At 37.5% G+C, this 17,099-nt stretch overlaps 1 protein-coding gene across 2 annotated transcripts in view; it reads right to left on the bottom strand.

Moving 5' to 3' along the window:
• Nucleotides 1-21: 21 nt before the first annotated feature.
• LOC132123526 (sister chromatid cohesion protein PDS5 homolog B-like) overlaps nucleotides 22-17,099 on the bottom strand; it is a 57,020-nt gene continuing 39,942 nt past the window's right edge. For both annotated transcript variants that reach the window (XM_059534191.1, XM_059534192.1), the window contains exons 24-34: nucleotides 13,084-13,207; nucleotides 12,087-12,291; nucleotides 8,063-8,177; nucleotides 7,637-7,769; nucleotides 7,023-7,142; nucleotides 6,711-6,773; nucleotides 6,484-6,626; nucleotides 2,807-3,271; nucleotides 2,531-2,626; nucleotides 2,301-2,412; nucleotides 22-818 (exon numbers count right to left, since the gene is read on the bottom strand). In XM_059534191.1, coding sequence (XP_059390174.1) covers nucleotides 783-818; nucleotides 2,301-2,412; nucleotides 2,531-2,626; nucleotides 2,807-3,271; nucleotides 6,484-6,626; nucleotides 6,711-6,773; nucleotides 7,023-7,142; nucleotides 7,637-7,769; nucleotides 8,063-8,177; nucleotides 12,087-12,291; nucleotides 13,084-13,207 — 1,612 coding nt within the window. In that variant the 3' untranslated portion in view covers nucleotides 22-782. The remainder of the gene's footprint in view (nucleotides 819-2,300; nucleotides 2,413-2,530; nucleotides 2,627-2,806; nucleotides 3,272-6,483; nucleotides 6,627-6,710; nucleotides 6,774-7,022; nucleotides 7,143-7,636; nucleotides 7,770-8,062; nucleotides 8,178-12,086; nucleotides 12,292-13,083; nucleotides 13,208-17,099) is intronic.

The following is a 17,099-nucleotide window of genomic DNA, read 5'->3' as shown; positions in this document are numbered from 1 at the left end:
TGCCAATAACAAATATGCAAGTTATTTATACAGAATATTTTATTGGTTCAGCAGACTGAAAAACTGATTTGGGTGGTGGGGGAGAATCTTCAATAGTTTCCCAACACAGCTAATATTAAAAACCAATGCTCTGTACCATCTCCTCCCGGTTTCAAACTGAGAAAATCAATACTGGGCTGTAAAATGTAACAAATACGTGAATTTATCATCAGACCAGTGTTCCTTTTATCTGCAGAGGCACATTTGCACATGCACAACCATATACACACAGAATTACACAAATGAGAAGGGTTAAAAAAGGAAAGGATAAAATGACGAACAAATAAAAAAGGGAACTATAAAATGGTTATTCATGTAGCACAGTACAGAATGATATACAGAAGACACACGGGACACGCAGTACTGCTAAAAGTTTCGTTTTTTTTTTTTCCTTTACTTGGACACATCAGCTGGAGCAATATATTTAAAGCTGGAGGTAAAAGCTATACAAGTTGTCTCCCTAACCTTGGGTGGGGGAAAGTAAGAGCCTGAAAACTATTTACACTTTCTTTCTCATATGTTTAAGATCACATGGTCGGCACACATAACAATGGAAACGAACCACGAGTCATGGTGGATAGATGGGGCAGAAGCATACGGCAGTAAAAGACGGCAAAATACAGCTGAAGCAGATGCATGGCTCCAAAAAGTCCAAACTTTCCAGAAGTTCACTCCTCTCATGGGGACTTTTTCCTTAAGTATAGCAATCTCCAATCAATCTTGCATTTTGTCTCTGTAAGCACTCATCTTCGGTCTCTTCTCCCCACCTTTCGTCGCACCTACAAAAACATATTAGCACATATACTCAGAACTTTCAAGATTTCTTACTAATTTTTTTTTTTTTTTCCCTGGTCATTCATGATTACAAGATAAAGATAAAAAAATAAAATTAAAACTTTTTAAACATTTCTGCATTTAAGTAATATTTAAATTGATGATTTTCAAGCTCTTAGCTGAATGAATTTTTATGACTTTAGATCACTCATGTTTATAAGAAAGATTTTTTTTAACCTTCATTCAGATTTTTGGAAAAGATTTCTACATAGAAATAATATAATTTAAACTATTATTATACTTGAATGTATCATATTTTCTGTCCATTTAATTTTTATGACATTCCATCATTATTACTACCTACATACATACAGTACAGACCAAAAGTTTGATCACACCTTCTCATTCAAAGAGTTTTCTTTATTTTCATGACTATGAAAATTGTAGAGTCACACTGAAGGCATCAAGGGATATTTGACCAAGAAGGAGAGTGATGGGGTGCTGCGCCAGATGACCTGGCCTCCACAGTCACCGGACCTGAACCCAATCGAGATGGTTTAGGGGTGAGCTGGACCGCAGACATTAGGCAAAAGGGCCAACAAGTGCTAAGCATCTCTCGAGGAACTCCTTCAAGACTGTTGGAAGACCATTTCAGGTGACTACCTCTTGAAGCTCATCAAGAGAATGCCAAGAGTGTGCAAAGCAGTAATCAAAGCAAAAGGTGGCTACTTTGAAGAACCTAGAATATTACATATTTTCAGTTGTTTCACACTTTTTTGTTATGTATATAATTCCACATGTGTTAATTCATAGTTTTGATGCCTTCAGTGTGAATCTACAATTTTCATAGTCATGAAAATAAAGAAAACTCTTTGAATGAGAAGGTGTGTCCAAACTTTTGGTCTGTACTGTACATACATACATACATATACATACATACATATATATTTTTTTCCCCACAAAGTTAAACATTGTGATGGATGATGACATCAGCGGGTGCGAGTGGGGTGGACTGGGGGAAGTGTGCCCAAAGCATCAATCCTTATAAGGGAAAACAACTAACGATTCCAAACACCGTGTCTACACCAGACGCGAACGGTGTGACAAAATACAATAGAACCACTGATCTGTAATAGAGATTCATTATATATAGATCAGTCAATAGAACTCAGTCTAATCAGTGATGCTGTCTACACTTGAAGCGGCACGATACCACAAATACCTGACTGTAAACTGCTGCCGCATTCTATTTATGACATGCTGACACTCAATTCAAATGATTTTCACAAGGTCCCTTTGTGGCGTCCATCGTAGACAGTCTTTAGCTGATGCAGCACGGTGCCACATGACAACTTTCGAGTCTGGAGTAGACACGACTTAAGGAGAAATGACCGAGGATGATGGTGAAAGATTTACAGATCCTCTGTACCACTGACAAACATATAATCTTAATGTGTGTTAAGAGTTTCAGGAGAAAGGAAACTCACTTTAGGTGAAGAGTCCATTGCCTCATCCTCTTCTTCCTCACTCTGCTGGGCTATGCCCATCTCCTCTTCAGACTCCTCTTCCTGGTTCGCAGCAGCTCTTGATCTCCCACCGCTAAAACAGATTGTATGAGTCAGAAAAAACCCATGAAACAGACCTAGTCACATGTATATACTCCAGTCAGCATCAAGGGTAAATGCCAGAAAGCTTTTAGCAACATGAGTCTTTGTACCTGGCTTTCTTAGCTGCTGTCTGTGACTTTGGAGGTCGTCCTCTTCTTTTCTGAGGTGTGGATTCCACAGAATCGCTGGTGGTATCTGCCTCTCCTCTGCGAAAAACCATTTCAAATTCACATGTTAAGAATAAAGGGATTGTGGGTATTCAGTAAGTTTAGTACCAGTTCACCTATAAGGTCATATATATGTATGACCTTAATATATACACACACACACACACACATATACATACACATGAGGAAGAATACAAGAGCATACAGGCAGCCACTCACCTTGGTTTACGTCCTCTTCTGCCTTTGGGCTTCACCTCCATATTTTCACTGCCTGCATCATCCTCATCGTCCTCCTCTTCCTCCAGATCTTCCTCATTTTCTTCATCTGCAGGTGGAGCAGTCTTCCTGCGACCCCTCCTGCCCTTGCTGGGCGTCTCGTCCTTTGAGGCTGCTGATTTGGGGGGCCGTCCTCGTCGCCCTTTCTTGGGTGGACTGTTCTGTTCATCTTCGGTCTCCATGGTGGCCTCTGCCATGCTGCCGTCTTCGCCCCACTGATCCTCGGCATCATCAGTGCTCGTGTTGGCTGCTTTCTTTCGGCCCCGTTTGGGCTTGGACTCCTGGCCCTTGTCATCCTGGTTGGCTGCAGCACCCCGCTTGCGCCCCCTGCTGGGCTTTTCTGTCTCAGATGGGCTCTTCATTGAAATGTCTTCATTCTCACTGTGGTCCACATCAGCAGAGTCCAGCCTGGGTTGAAAAAAATATTTAGGTTGTAATATTTAATATTTAGGTTGTAGCATACGCAAAACTTACCGGCATGGTGCCAAAGTTACTTTGGGTGGTTGCTATGGTACCATATTCTTGCTAAACAGTCAACTCTTTTATTATATATGTATATGTGTGTGTGTCTCATACAGTCGTGGCCAAAAGTTTTAAGAATTACATAAATTTTAGTTTTCAAAAAGTTTGCTGCTAAACTGCTTTTAGATCTTTGTTTCAGTTGTTTCTGTGATGTACTGAAATATAATTACAAGCACTTAATACGTTTCAAAGGCTTTTATCGACAATTACATGACATTTATCCAAAGAGTCAGTATTTGCAGTGTTGGCCCTTCTTTTTCAGGACCTCTGCAATTCGACTGGGCATGCTCTCAATCAACTTCTGGGCCAAATCCTGACTGATAGCATCCCATTCTTTCATAATCACTTCTTGGAGTGTGTCAGAATTAGTGGGTTTTTGTTTGTCCACCTGCCTCTTGAGGATTGACCACAAGTTCTCAATGGGTTTAAGATCTGGGGAGTTTCCAGGCCATGGACCCATCATTTCAACATTCTGGTCCCCGAGCCACTTAGTTATCACTTTTGCCTTATGGCACAGTGCTCCATCGTGCTGGAAAATGCATTGTTCTTCACCAAACTGTTGTTGGATTGTTGGAAGAAGTTGCTGTTGGAGGGTGTTTTGGTACCATTCTTTATTCATGGCTGTGTTTTCGGGCAGAATTGTGAGTGAGCCCACTCCCTTGGATGAGAAGCAACCCCACACATGAATGGTGTCAGGATGCTTTACTGTTGGCATGACACAGGACTGATGGTAGCGCTTACCTTTTCTTCTCCGGACAAGCCTTTTTCCAGATGCCCCAAACAATCGGAAAGGGGCTTCATCTGAGAATATGACTTTGCCCCAGTCCTCAGCAGTCCATTCACTATACTTTCTGCAGAAGATCAATCTGTCCCTGATGTTTTTTTTGGAGAGAAGTGGCTTCTTCGCTGCCCTTCTTGACACCAGGCCATCTTCCAAAAGTCTTCGCCTCACTGTGCGTGCAGATGTGCTCACACCTGCCTGCTGTCATTTCTGAGCAAGCTCTGCACTGGTGGCACTCCGATCCCGCAGCTGAATCCTCTTTAGGAGACGATCCTCGCGCTTGCTGGACTTTCTTGGATGCCCTGAAGCCTTCTTTACAAGAATTGAACCTCTTTCCTTGAAGTTCTTGATGATCCTATAAATTGTTGATTTAGGTGCAATCTTAGTAGCCACAATATCCTTGCCTGTGAAGCCATTTTTATGCAACGCAATGATGGCTGCACGCGTTTCTTTGCAGGTCACCATGGTAAACAATGGAAGAACAATGATTTTAAGCATCACCCTCCTTTTAACATGTCAAGTCTGCCATTCTAACCCAATCAGCCTGACATAATGATCTCCAGCCTTGTGCTCGTCAACATTCTCACCTGAGTTAACAAGATGATTACTGAAATGATCTCAGCAGGTCCTTTAATGACAGCAATGAAATGCAGTGGAAAGGGTTTTTTGAGATTAAGTTAATTTTCATGACAAAGAAGGACTATGCAATTCATCTGATTACTCTTCATAACATTCTGGATAATATGCAAATTGCTATTATAAAAACTTAAGCAGCAACTTTTCCAATTTCCAATATTTATGTAATTCTCAAAACTTTTGGCCACGACTATATATACACACACACACATATTTAGTACAAATAATTTAAAATGTTTTTTTATAGATATTATTATACTAATACTTTGTACTAATACTATATGTAACAATGTATTGAAATAGATTAATAAAATTTGCAATTAATATAAGTAATATATATATAAAAAAGAGAAGTAATTTTTCATTTGTTTGTCTTTGAATATAAAGACACCTATGAGTTTTGCTTTATAAATGAATAAAATAATAAAGAGATTAAAAGTCTTGAGGGATGCCATGAGTCATCTCAACGCCATCAAGCAGTACATCCCCCAAGTGCTATTTCAATGTGGCACAGGTAAAAGAAAACTGAAATCATTGTGCTTTCGTGACGCTGATCCATGAAACACTCCATTCAAAAGAATTTCAATGACACCTATTCGGAGATAACCATTGCACACCTATCCTCCCTGCTTTCACTCGAGCAGGGATGTTGAAAGGCGGGATGATTACTGAGCACTGTGGCCTCAAAAGAGCCTGTTTAGTCCACAGTTGGAGGCATGACAATATTACAGTCCGAGGAGAAGCAGTGTGTCTCATGTTATTTATAATGCTTGTGTGTTCATACTCACCACCATTGGTTTAATGGGACATCTGGAACAAATTTATGCTGCTGAACAGATAAAGCTACAAATATGTTGTTTTTAGGGATGTGCTAAACTACATATTTTCCAAAGCGGCACACAGATTAGTGTGAAAGCCATCTCTAGCCATGACATTGTTTTTCAATATAGCAACAGTGAGGCCGGATTACTGAACATCTCATTCAAGTTGGTTATTACTTTATGGGTTTACCCAAATTACTAAGCATTCATAAAACCTCATGAAAATACTTTATATAACTATTTATAAACTAAAATAAAAAATTTGAGATAAACCATAAATTTGCTTAAAAGAACAAAAAAAAGGACCTATAACCACTTTTGTACAATTTACATGCAAATGTAAACTTGAGGAAAATTTCTTGAAACACAGTGTAATCATCCATATACACTACTGTTCGAAGGCTTTTTTTAAATGTTTTTAAAAGATGTCTCCCATACTCACCAATGCATTTATTTATTTGATCAAAAATACAGTAATATCACAATTTTAAAATAACTATTTAAATATATTTTTAAATGTTAATATTTCCTGTGATGGTAAAGCTGAATTTTCAGCATCATTACTACAGTCTTTAGTGTCTCATGATCCTCCAGAAATCATTCTAATATACTGATTTGCTGTGCAAGAAACATTTAATATTATTGTGGAAAAGTTGTGAAACAATAAAAAAATAAAAATAGCAGCACTGATCTGAAACTGAATTTTTTTTTAACTGCGTTTAATGAATAAATGTGTTTAATGTCACATCAACTGAATGAGTCCTTGTTGAATATGATTTTATTTAACAAATCTTACTCTTAACTTTAAAATGGTAGTGTACATGAATGAGCTCACATGTATGTGGGTTTGTGACACTAACCGTCCTTTACTGCGGCCAGGGGAGCTGGGGTTGGAGTTACTGCTGGCATTGCTCATGGTCTCCATGCGAGATAGTTTGGTCTGCAGTTTTCCTGTGGCGGACAAGGGCTTGTTCACGGCTCCCAGCACATTTGCTGCCTTGGGCTGCAGAGAAAATCAAGCAGTCAATTTCACAGTCCTGTTAGACCCAAGAAGGCTAAAAGCACAGAATAGAGGGCAAATACATACCTTTCCTGGGGTAAAGAATGACTTCATCTCAGCAGGCAGATAGTTTTTTGTGTTACTGAAATTCTGAAAGATAATTTTTTTTTTATTCAGATGTCAAATCTGTAAATGGAGTTTGTGCCCACAGCAGGGCTTCCACACCTACTGACCAATCACTTTCTATGATTTCTGACTAGATCAAGACTTCAATATTTTATTTTTCTTAAGAAAATTGTATAAACACTACAGACATTATGTATACATAATGATACATAAATAAAAAGCTGCTGTTCATGGGAGCCCTGCAGCAGTCCAACAAAGGAAATAGTTAAGCACCTTGTCCGGTTGTGTGAAGTAGCGCGCAGGCAGTACAGGATCTTTAGGTGACTCTAGACTGTATGTGGTACTTTTGGAGATGACAATGTTCATGGCTACATCACACACTGTGTACAATTTCTGCAGGAGGGAGGGAGGGAGGGAGGGAGAGAGATAGAGAGAGAGAGAGAGAAGCTAGGGGTAGGTAAGATGTTAATGTTAAATGTTTCTGAAATAAGCTTGCATTAATATGGTCAAAAATACAGTGAAAACAGTAATAGTGAAATGTTTTATTTTTATATATTTTAAAATGTAATTTATTTCTGTGATGATGGCTAATTTTTAGCCATGTAATCAATGTTGAAAACATTGTGCTGCTTTTTTGTGGAAACCTTTGAAAAGAAAGGAGTATTTGAATAGAAAGTTTAAAAGAACACCATTTATTTTAAATAGAATTGTATAATCTTATAAGAGATTTCTGTCACTTTTGATCAATTTAATGCCTTCCTTCCAGAATAAAAAGTATTGATTCATTTTATATAATCATTTAAAAATCCCTAGATATGTTGTTAGTTAGAACAACTTTTGAATAACCATATAAGAAAAACAAAGCATCACTCTAAAACCAGACGGACCTCATTAATTTTAGGATCATCCGGACACTGTCCATCTTTTGTCTGTTTTATGTTTTCCACCATTTTCCTGATAAATGCATGGCTGTTGTTTTCATTTTTGGCCATTAGGATCTCCAAAACAAACCACAAAGCCCTGAAGGAAAAGGAAAGATATGAGAGAGAAACATCATTCTCAAGATTAAAGGCAGATGGCAGCTCTGGAACACCATTTATCAGTGTTTCGGCAGCCAGCCAAACATCTAACAAGCTGCACATTTTCTCTACTGTTTATGAAAATTTGACAGGCAACATATTTGTAACAAATATCTAGCTCAAATTACGCATCTTTTTCAAAGCATTTTCAAAGCATGAACGGACAACCAATGAAGAGATAAACATTCTCCAATTAAAGATGGAAGAGCAGCATAAGGATGTTTGTGGACTCACTCTTTGATGTCTTTGAGCTGCTCGATGTCCTGGACTTTCACGTAGTCTGGGTCGTGGACCAAAAGGTGAATTGCATATGGCACCACATACTCCGGCAGGAGCGATATCAGCTTTTCTGCAGTACACAAATACATGCTTATTATAATATCAGTGTAATAAAAACCTAGACAAATTCCCAGACACTCAATATTTTACAATAGCCAAAGTTTGTCCTGTGGCTCATGAGTATGAATTACAATTGGAAAAGGTTCACATCCTCCAAGAGTCTGAAACTAACAAATTAAAACTGAAAAGGCTGAGGTGCAAAGAATACATTTATTAGCAACAGGTGAAGAAACCAACACAATGGATTGGTGAATACACTTTACAGGACAGGCATAACAACTAGAGCCCGACCGATATATCGGTCGGCCGATATTATCGGCCGATATAAGCTAATTGCATTTAAATCGGCATCGGCATTTATAACGGCCGATGAAACATGAGAAACAGAGTCTCATGCTTCACTCATGTTATGAGTGTTGCATAGTGTGCCCACCAGAGGGAGCTCTGCAGCTCCAGAGTTAACAACAGCGCCAGAAGTCCACTACAGAAGAAAGCGATCAACTGTTTTGACGGTGAGTCTGTCGTTCGTCATGTGAAATGATTGTAGATTTAGTTCATACCCTGTATATAAAAACTGTGTGGTAGTTCTAGCTAACGGTCCTATCATTATTACTTCTAAATATTCTGTAACATCACTTACAGCCGCTAATGCATTGCTATATTAGATTAGCCACAAAGCTAATACCATGTTTATCAGTGGAAGAGCGCGAACGTTAATAGGAGGTCAAACTATAACGTTAGCGTTTAACTTATTCTTATTCTATTGCGGTGTGTTTCCCACATAATGACCGCGTAATTGGGCCTTTCACACATTACGCGGTATGCACGGCGCTTGCCGCTGGGCTCAGCGTTGCCCTTCAGATACAACGCGATTTGCGCTGCGCTATGGCATAGGCGGAGTTTTAAAAACGTTTAGTGGGAGCTCTTTCATAGTCTGTTCCTCCTCCTTTCGGTCAGCAGCATACATGCATCTGTCCCGTTGTAAGAAGCGAGCGATAGCGCTAGTCCTGCTGATGAGAATTAAGAGAGAAGCAAGGAAGAAGAGGCTACCCTCAGGTCCAGAGAACAATTTGGTGAATTCAGGCTGGTTACGTTACTCTAACGCTAATAGCTTCCTTTTTAGCAGGCCCCTTAAATGCTTGCTATTAACTTGTTTGAAGGTGGTTCTTCTCAAAATTGACAGCGGTGTGTTCATGACACTAACGTTAACCATTCAACTTCGAATTGATTCCGTAATCTTCCGGTAATAGTAGGCAAGACGATGTTTTGATTCAGACTGCACAAAGAGAAGAGGAGAAGATATACGGGTCTGTTGTGAATGTGTCTGTGAGAGCAAATATAGTGTAGTTACAGTAACTACAGTAGGTGCGTCAGAAATGATTAAACTAGAGGGGACATGTAAATAAATGTGAGCTGAACAAGCGCTTTTTTTTTTTTTTTTTTACATATTGTTTCAAAGCAGCTTTACAGACATAACAGGAAAATGTTGAAATAATATTGTTAAATATAAGTAGGTAATACCTATTGCTTGACAAATAAAAAAATACATATATATTTCTCATTTTTGCCTATGTAGGAGATCCCAGTTTATTATTATTATAATTCTAATGATGACATGAGTAATGATACATGGTGATATTATTAATACACATGCTTATTCTTTCTCCGTCTCTCTTTCTGTCTACAGATGGCTGAAAAAGGTGAATGCTGTAGCAGCAAAGTGTGGGACTACTTCTGCAAATACTTTAACTTTAGTATTATAATTTACAGTAAACACACAGACTGTTAAAACCAGCTTCAACTGGAAGAAAGTAAAAGTGTTAAATGTTTAAAACCAGACTGTTTTTTGATCATTAAAAAATATATACTTTTGATGTGCAATTGTTTAGTCATTGAGACTGTAATCTAAGGCTTTTTTTTAACATAGTCCATTCTGGAAAATGGTTTATACAGCCCACATACATAGAACAGGCAGATATTTTGCTATTGAATGTTGTGTAAATGCAGTTTATAGGAAATGGGTCTAATATCCAGATTATTTTTAAAATCAAAATATCGGCTTATAAATCGGCTCTTTTCGAGTTAATATCGGCATCGGCCCCCAAAAATCCATATCGGTCGGGATCTAATAACAACCGGCTCTTTTGCATAATGATCCTGATGAACAGTTCAACTCAGCAGCTAAAGATTTCAATGTACCAGAAGATGCATGAACATTAACTAAAAAGATCACTATCTAACAGGGAATTTGATTCTGCTTCTGATTCCTAAATGACGCTTTCAATATTTGAAAGATGCATTAAGATGCATTGTGAATCAATATGGAATGGAATTGTGAGTCCTTGAATCAAATCTAAATAAATTGTGAGGTGCTTAAATATTTCCACTTTTATAATACACCAGTGGTTAGAGTTAGACATGAGGTTTTTTTTTCTTCAGCGATTTATGACACAAAAACGACATCTGACAGTCTATATAAGCCGAATGAAAACATGGTAGTAAACGGATCCCTTAAAAATTTTTTAACATGTATATGAACTGGAGAATCATTTCTGTAATTTATAATGAATTTTAAATGAATTACTAAAAATTCATCGTTTTCAGTCACGTGACTGGGGTGAAGACCTCGAGGGCAAAATCCATTGAACTGCACCACAAGCCTGTCAATTAGCCTTTCACCGAGCCCCGCCCCCCTTAGTTACTGTTGCTACTTCCGACAAACAAATGGTCAAACACGACCAGCGCGACAGATTGCCATGATGTATACCGTGCGTGTCAGTGACCTTTTTTGGAGTATGCCGTGGAGGGAAAAAAAGCGAAATCTCAGAAACACCATGCAACCAGCACAGCCTTGTGTACCAGTCATGCTCTTGTACTGCCGGGAAAGTTCTCTCATATGTTATGGTCTTTTATTGTCTATTGCGAGTAGCTATTTTTATTATTATCTTGGTGAGTAAAGGTTTTAAAAATGATAACTAAATACTAATTGAGTCTTAAATGCATAATGTAGACATATAGGCTAGCCTATATAGGCTAATGTTGGCATTATTCTTTTATTAAATTTCAGCTGCTATGGCGAAGCAAATAAGGCAGAGTCTTTATCTTAATTAATTTCGTTATTGCCAAATACCCATCTTAATTTAGAATTTATCTTAATTAAAATTTTTAAGAAAGACTCGTTTTTATTGGTGCGTTGGCCTATTTATAGGCTAAATGAGTCTATACCTAGGGCTATTTAGAGTTCTGAGATGTTACGATGTCACAGAGGACTTTTTATTTCTTTGTTCAAACTTCCAAGTGGCCTATTACGTTAGTCATGTATAAATTATGTTAAAACATGTATAAATGACTCATTCTTGACAAAAGGCAAAAGAGCTGTGTGCGTGCGTACATTTGAATAATGTCGGGCTGTAAATGGGTTCGGCTTTTAAAAAGCTGTCAATCAAAATGTACTTGTTTGGCTCGGGGCGAAATCTGCCGGGCTCGGGCTTTAAGGCCCGATTACAGCTCTATTCTAGTGTCCGATTTACAAACGCCGTGGGCGCACCGCTTCACCATCTTGCTTGGAGTTTGTCAGAACTGCCTGTTAGTAACGGTTAGTAACGGTTGCCATGATGTGTGATTGGACAATGGCCGTTTTGGGGGAGGGGCCGGCCAAAGGCTAATTACTATGCACTGAGAATCATTTTGGAATTAGATTTTGACTCCCTAAATTGAACAGGATTTTTTTTTGGAAAAGATTAATTAAAAAAAAAAAATCAACTCAGAAGAGTTACTAATTCAAACACAAGACGTATGGTTGTTGTTTCATGCAACACAATAAAACACAAACAACAAACCAGTCACTTAAAGTACTTTTTAATATAAATTCATTCCTAGCCCTTGCCTTCAGAGCAGGATTTAGACTGGCTCTCCTTACCGCTGACTGCTGCATGCTGTTTCAGGTATTCCCTGCGCAGGTTGATGTTTTTGACCAGGCACTGGCGGGCATGTGCCCTGCGCTCCTTCACTGGGTCTTTGGCACACAACGTGAACACAGCCAGATATTCCAGTGGTAGACGCAATCTGCACAGACCTTTGTGTAGCTTCTGAGCGAAGGCCTGTCGCACCTGGTAGCACTCGTCCTGAGAAAGACAGGATACATTAGTTCCTAATGAATCGTTTAGCTTATGCTTTTATTCAATGGCTTACGAAACACTCCAAGGACACAAACTCTAGAGTAGTCTGGGGTTAAGTGCCACCATCAGGCCTGTGCAATGGTGTCCACTCCTGAATCATCTTTTTTTTTTTGGTTTGAACCTACAACTTTTTGGTTTCCTGTATAGATCATCATTAAATACAAACTGACCCCATTGACTTTTTTTAATGCACATTCCTCATCTTATTGTGAAAGATGAATCACTTCCTCTGAAACTATTTTTCTAATGGTGTCCCTTTTTGGTTGTCTGTCAACAACATAATTAAATAGCCTGCACAGCCTACCTAAGCATTGGTTTTCCAAACATGCGTTTGGTCTGGCTCCATTTTAATATTAAACACCCACTTCCAACAAACCAATTAATTCCCAGCCAATTTTTCTGATTGAATATCCTGTTGCAATCCGAAAGAGTAACAGGTTTTTGAATGAGGCTACACCTTCTATCTGCAGTAAGAAAGATATTGTTTTTAATGGATTTAATCTGGGGTACTGAAGCAGACTTCTGATTTTATCAGTCAGATAAACTGGACATAAAATTACATTACAGAGCATAACTGGTGACCAGGAAGACAGCGAATCACTACACTACCAGCCTGTTAGTCAAACCAGAGTAACCCATTAAAATGATGTTAAGGGATTTTCTTTTTGCCATTAAGATGAAATATAAGTCCATAAGGCCGATATGGAGTCAGACAAGGAGCCTGGCGATGGGTCTTACGTTGATGACAAGGGCGCAGAGCTGGTACTGCTCCAGGGTGATGATCTCATGGTAGCACGGCTCCTGAGCGAGACGAAGTATGGCACAGCCAGCTGCCAGCCGCAGACGAGACATGTCCGGCTTACTGTACACACAGAAAATCAGCACATGAAAGCACTCCCATATTACAGACATATAAATTAGGGATGCACGATCATGATCATTTTCATGGCTGATTCCAATACCGATTTTTTACAAGCAAACTGGCCTAAACATGCATAAACAAAATGTTTATTTGGTATTGAAAACATTAACTGTAACCATGTGAAATTAAAGGCAACAACTGCATAGTTCTACAATCCAAACACAATCAACACACATTCAATAAGATGTTTCTTAATCAGCATTCAGTATTTTAGTTTTTACATTTGGTTTTAAAATTAAAAAAAAAATTCTTTACCAGTTTGACTAAAAAAAGTATGCTATATGAATAAATTATTCAAAAATGTTAAAATCAGATAATGTTGGTGCAAATAAAACAAAGATGCAAAGTGAAAACAATAACCATAACCATCAGAAATTAAAGGCAGTAACAGTGGTATAACATTATCCAGAGAAACAAATGGCTACTGTATACAGGCAACCAGGGCACCATACAGACTTTATTAAAGAGTTTGGTGATTTTACATCCGAGTTAGTTCTGGCTGCAGATAAAGTTTTAATAGTTGGTGATTTTAATATCCACGTTGATAATGAAAAAGATGCATTGGGATCAGCATTTACAGACATTCTGAACTCTATTGGGGTTAGACAACACGTTTCAGGACCTACTCATTGTCGAAATCATACTTTTTTTTAATTTTTTTTATTTATTTTGTTTATTTGGCAGGGACAGTGCACAATTTAGACAATTGCACCAGAGTTAGCTAGCAGCTAATTTGCATCTGTTGTCCCTGGGCAGGTAGACAAAACAAAACAAAAAACTAACCACTAAACAACAAATACACTACATAAATTTACAAAAATACATATCCATCAATTCAAAATTGATAAAAACGGTTTGATATACAGTATACACCAAAATACAGAAAATACAATGCAAGCATTAGTGGTGACACTCTTGTGCTGATTTTAGCCAAATTTTGAGGCTGGTTTTAAATACTGCAAAACTTCCTGAGTTTCTAATCTTTGTGGGTATTGAATTCCACTTCTCCACTTCTTTAACAGAGAAGACGGATTGACCAAAGGTTGTCTTTCTAAAATGTGGTACCAAATCACCCCTAGTTGATGCTCTAGTTCTACTGGCACTGCCACTGCCAGATAAAACTATGCATCCTCTAAGAGGAGGGGGTGCAAGATCATGAATAACTTTAAACATTAGACATACATCCGAATAAAATAAGAAATTATCAAAATTGAGAAGATTATATTTTTTCAAAATATTACAATGATGATAATCCTTAGGTTTTTTGTCTAATACTTTTAAAATTTGTTTATAGAGTGAATAAATAGGCTTGAGCGTAGTGGCTCCTGCCTTTGACCAGGTTGTTATACAGTAAGACAAATGGGGAAAAATCATTGTGTGTACAAAAAGGTTTGCAGCAGACAGTGACAAATTATGTCTTAAACTCTTAAAATTGTTTAGATTAAACTTAACAGTCTTGATGACCTTACTAACTTGTTTTTTGAAGGTCAAATTTGTGTCAATTATGATGCCTAAATATTTAACATGTGTCACAGATGTAATGACTTTTCCGTTAATTAAAATATCAGGATTAACTGAGTTATTAATCCTCGCTGTAAAATACATGCAAACTGTTTTACTTAGATTAAGGGTCAAACATGAATTTGCCACCCAATCCGACACCTTACTCATCGAAGCTGTCAGTTTGGCTGCAGCGTGTTCTTTAGATCTTGCATGGGTAAAAATCACAGTGTCATCAGCATACATCTGGATGTTAACATCTGGACATGTTTGAGGGAGGTCATTTATATATATACAAAATAAAAGAGGTCCTAAAATAGACCCTTGAGGGACCCCTGAAATACAGTTTGCAAATGAGGAACACTTATCACCCACTCTTGTACATTGTTTTCTGTTATTCAAATAGGATTCCATCCAGGTCATGGTATTAACGGATAAATTCAATTTATAAAGTTTTGATAATAAAACGTTGTGATTAACGGTATCAAATGCCTTCTTAAAATCTAAAAACACAGCTCCAACGACACCGCCTTTATCAAGTAGACTTTTGATTCGTTCCACAAAAAAACAATTTGCTGTTTCTGTCGAGTGATGCTTTCGGAAGCCAAACTGCATCGGGTGCAAGGTAAATTCACCTTCATTTAGATGAGAGACTAGCTGATCATAAACAACCTTTTCTGTAATTTTAGAAACTATTGGAAGTATACTTATGGGTCTATAATTTGATGTAAGAGTTCTATCACCTGTTTTTAAGATTGGAGTCACTACTGCGGTCTTCCAGGATGAAGGAAAATTAGATTTTGTTATTGACAAATTTATCAAATGAGTTAAAGGCTTACATAGTATTAATTTATAATTTTTCAAGAATTTTGCATCAAAATCAAAAACATCCTTAGACTTGGACCCTTTCAAACAATGAAGTGTTTTCATTACTGTATATTCTGAGACATTTTTGATTGTGAAAACAGGGAAATCATTATTAGCCGATGCAAGTACTCTTGGTCTTAGACCAAAATTTCTGGCTAGACACTGTACTGAATCTACAAAGAATGAATTAAAGATTGTAGCTATTTCTCCTTAATCTTCTATCACTTTTGATTGTTCGTTTATTACCCAGTTTTGAACGGATTTACGCTCCTTCTTCGTAATGCTATTAATATTTTCCCAAATCAATTTACTATTTCCCTTAGAGTCATTGATTAATTTAATAAAGTAATCAGCTTTAGCTTGCCTTAGATCTTTTACTACTTTATTTCGTAATTCTTGGAATTTTCTCCTATCATGTGGTAGTCCGGATTTAAGAGTTGCCTTCAGTGCTAAGTCTCTTTGCTTCATTAACTTCCAAAGATTCTCATTTAACCATGGCAGATTATATTTTTTACGTGAATGTAAGACGTTTTTGCAAAACTCATTTTTAGTCTCACTAACTCTGGTCATCATAATATTAGATGCCTTTTCTATATCATCAGACTGCAAAACATCATTCCAGTCCAAGTGCTTTAATTTATCCTCAAATGGACCGACTAAGGTTTTGGGTATAACATTAAAATAACTTTTACCCTCTTGTCTATAAAAGAATCTTTGTTTTGTCAATTTTCTAACAATTAAGGTCAGATTAAGATCTGAAAGGCCAGTAATCAAATTAAAATATTTTGTAATTCTCTCACTATAAATACTCTAGATTTAATACTGTCACATGAAATTGATGTTGATAGTGTTGAAATTATGCAGACAAGTGATGATATCTCAGATCATTATGTAGTTTTGTGCAAACTTCATATAGCCAAAATTGTAAATTCTACTTCTTGTTACAAGTATGGAAGAACCATCACTTCTACCACAAAAGACTGCTTTTTAAGTTATCTTCCTGATGTATCCAAATTCCTTAGCATATCCAAAACCAACTTGATGATGTAACAGAAACTATGGACTCTCTCTTTTCTAGCACTTTAAATACGCTTAAGGAAGGTTAAGGAAAACAGTTTGACACCATGGTATAATGAGCATACTCGCACCCTAAAGAGAGCAGCCCGAAAAATGGAGCGCAGCTGGAGGAAAACAAAACTAGAGGTATTTCGTATTGCTTGGCGGGAAAGTAACCTATCCTACAGAAAAGCATTAAAAACTGCTAGATCCGATTACTTTTCTTCTCTTTTAGAAGAAAACAAACATAACCCCAGGTATTTATTCAATACAGTGGCTAAATTAACGAAAAATAAAGCCTCAACAAGTGTTGACATTTCCCAACACCACAGCAGTAATGACTTTATGAACTACTTTACTTCTAAAATCGATACTATTAGAGATAAAATTGCAACCATTCAGCCGTCAG

This window comes from Carassius carassius, chromosome 41 (genome assembly GCF_963082965.1).
Source record: "Carassius carassius chromosome 41, fCarCar2.1, whole genome shotgun sequence".
NCBI classification, from domain to species: Eukaryota; Metazoa; Chordata; class Actinopteri; order Cypriniformes; family Cyprinidae; genus Carassius; species Carassius carassius.
The sequence above is the reverse complement of the archived record's forward strand: the minus strand, read 5'-3'. Positions and strand labels throughout refer to the sequence as shown.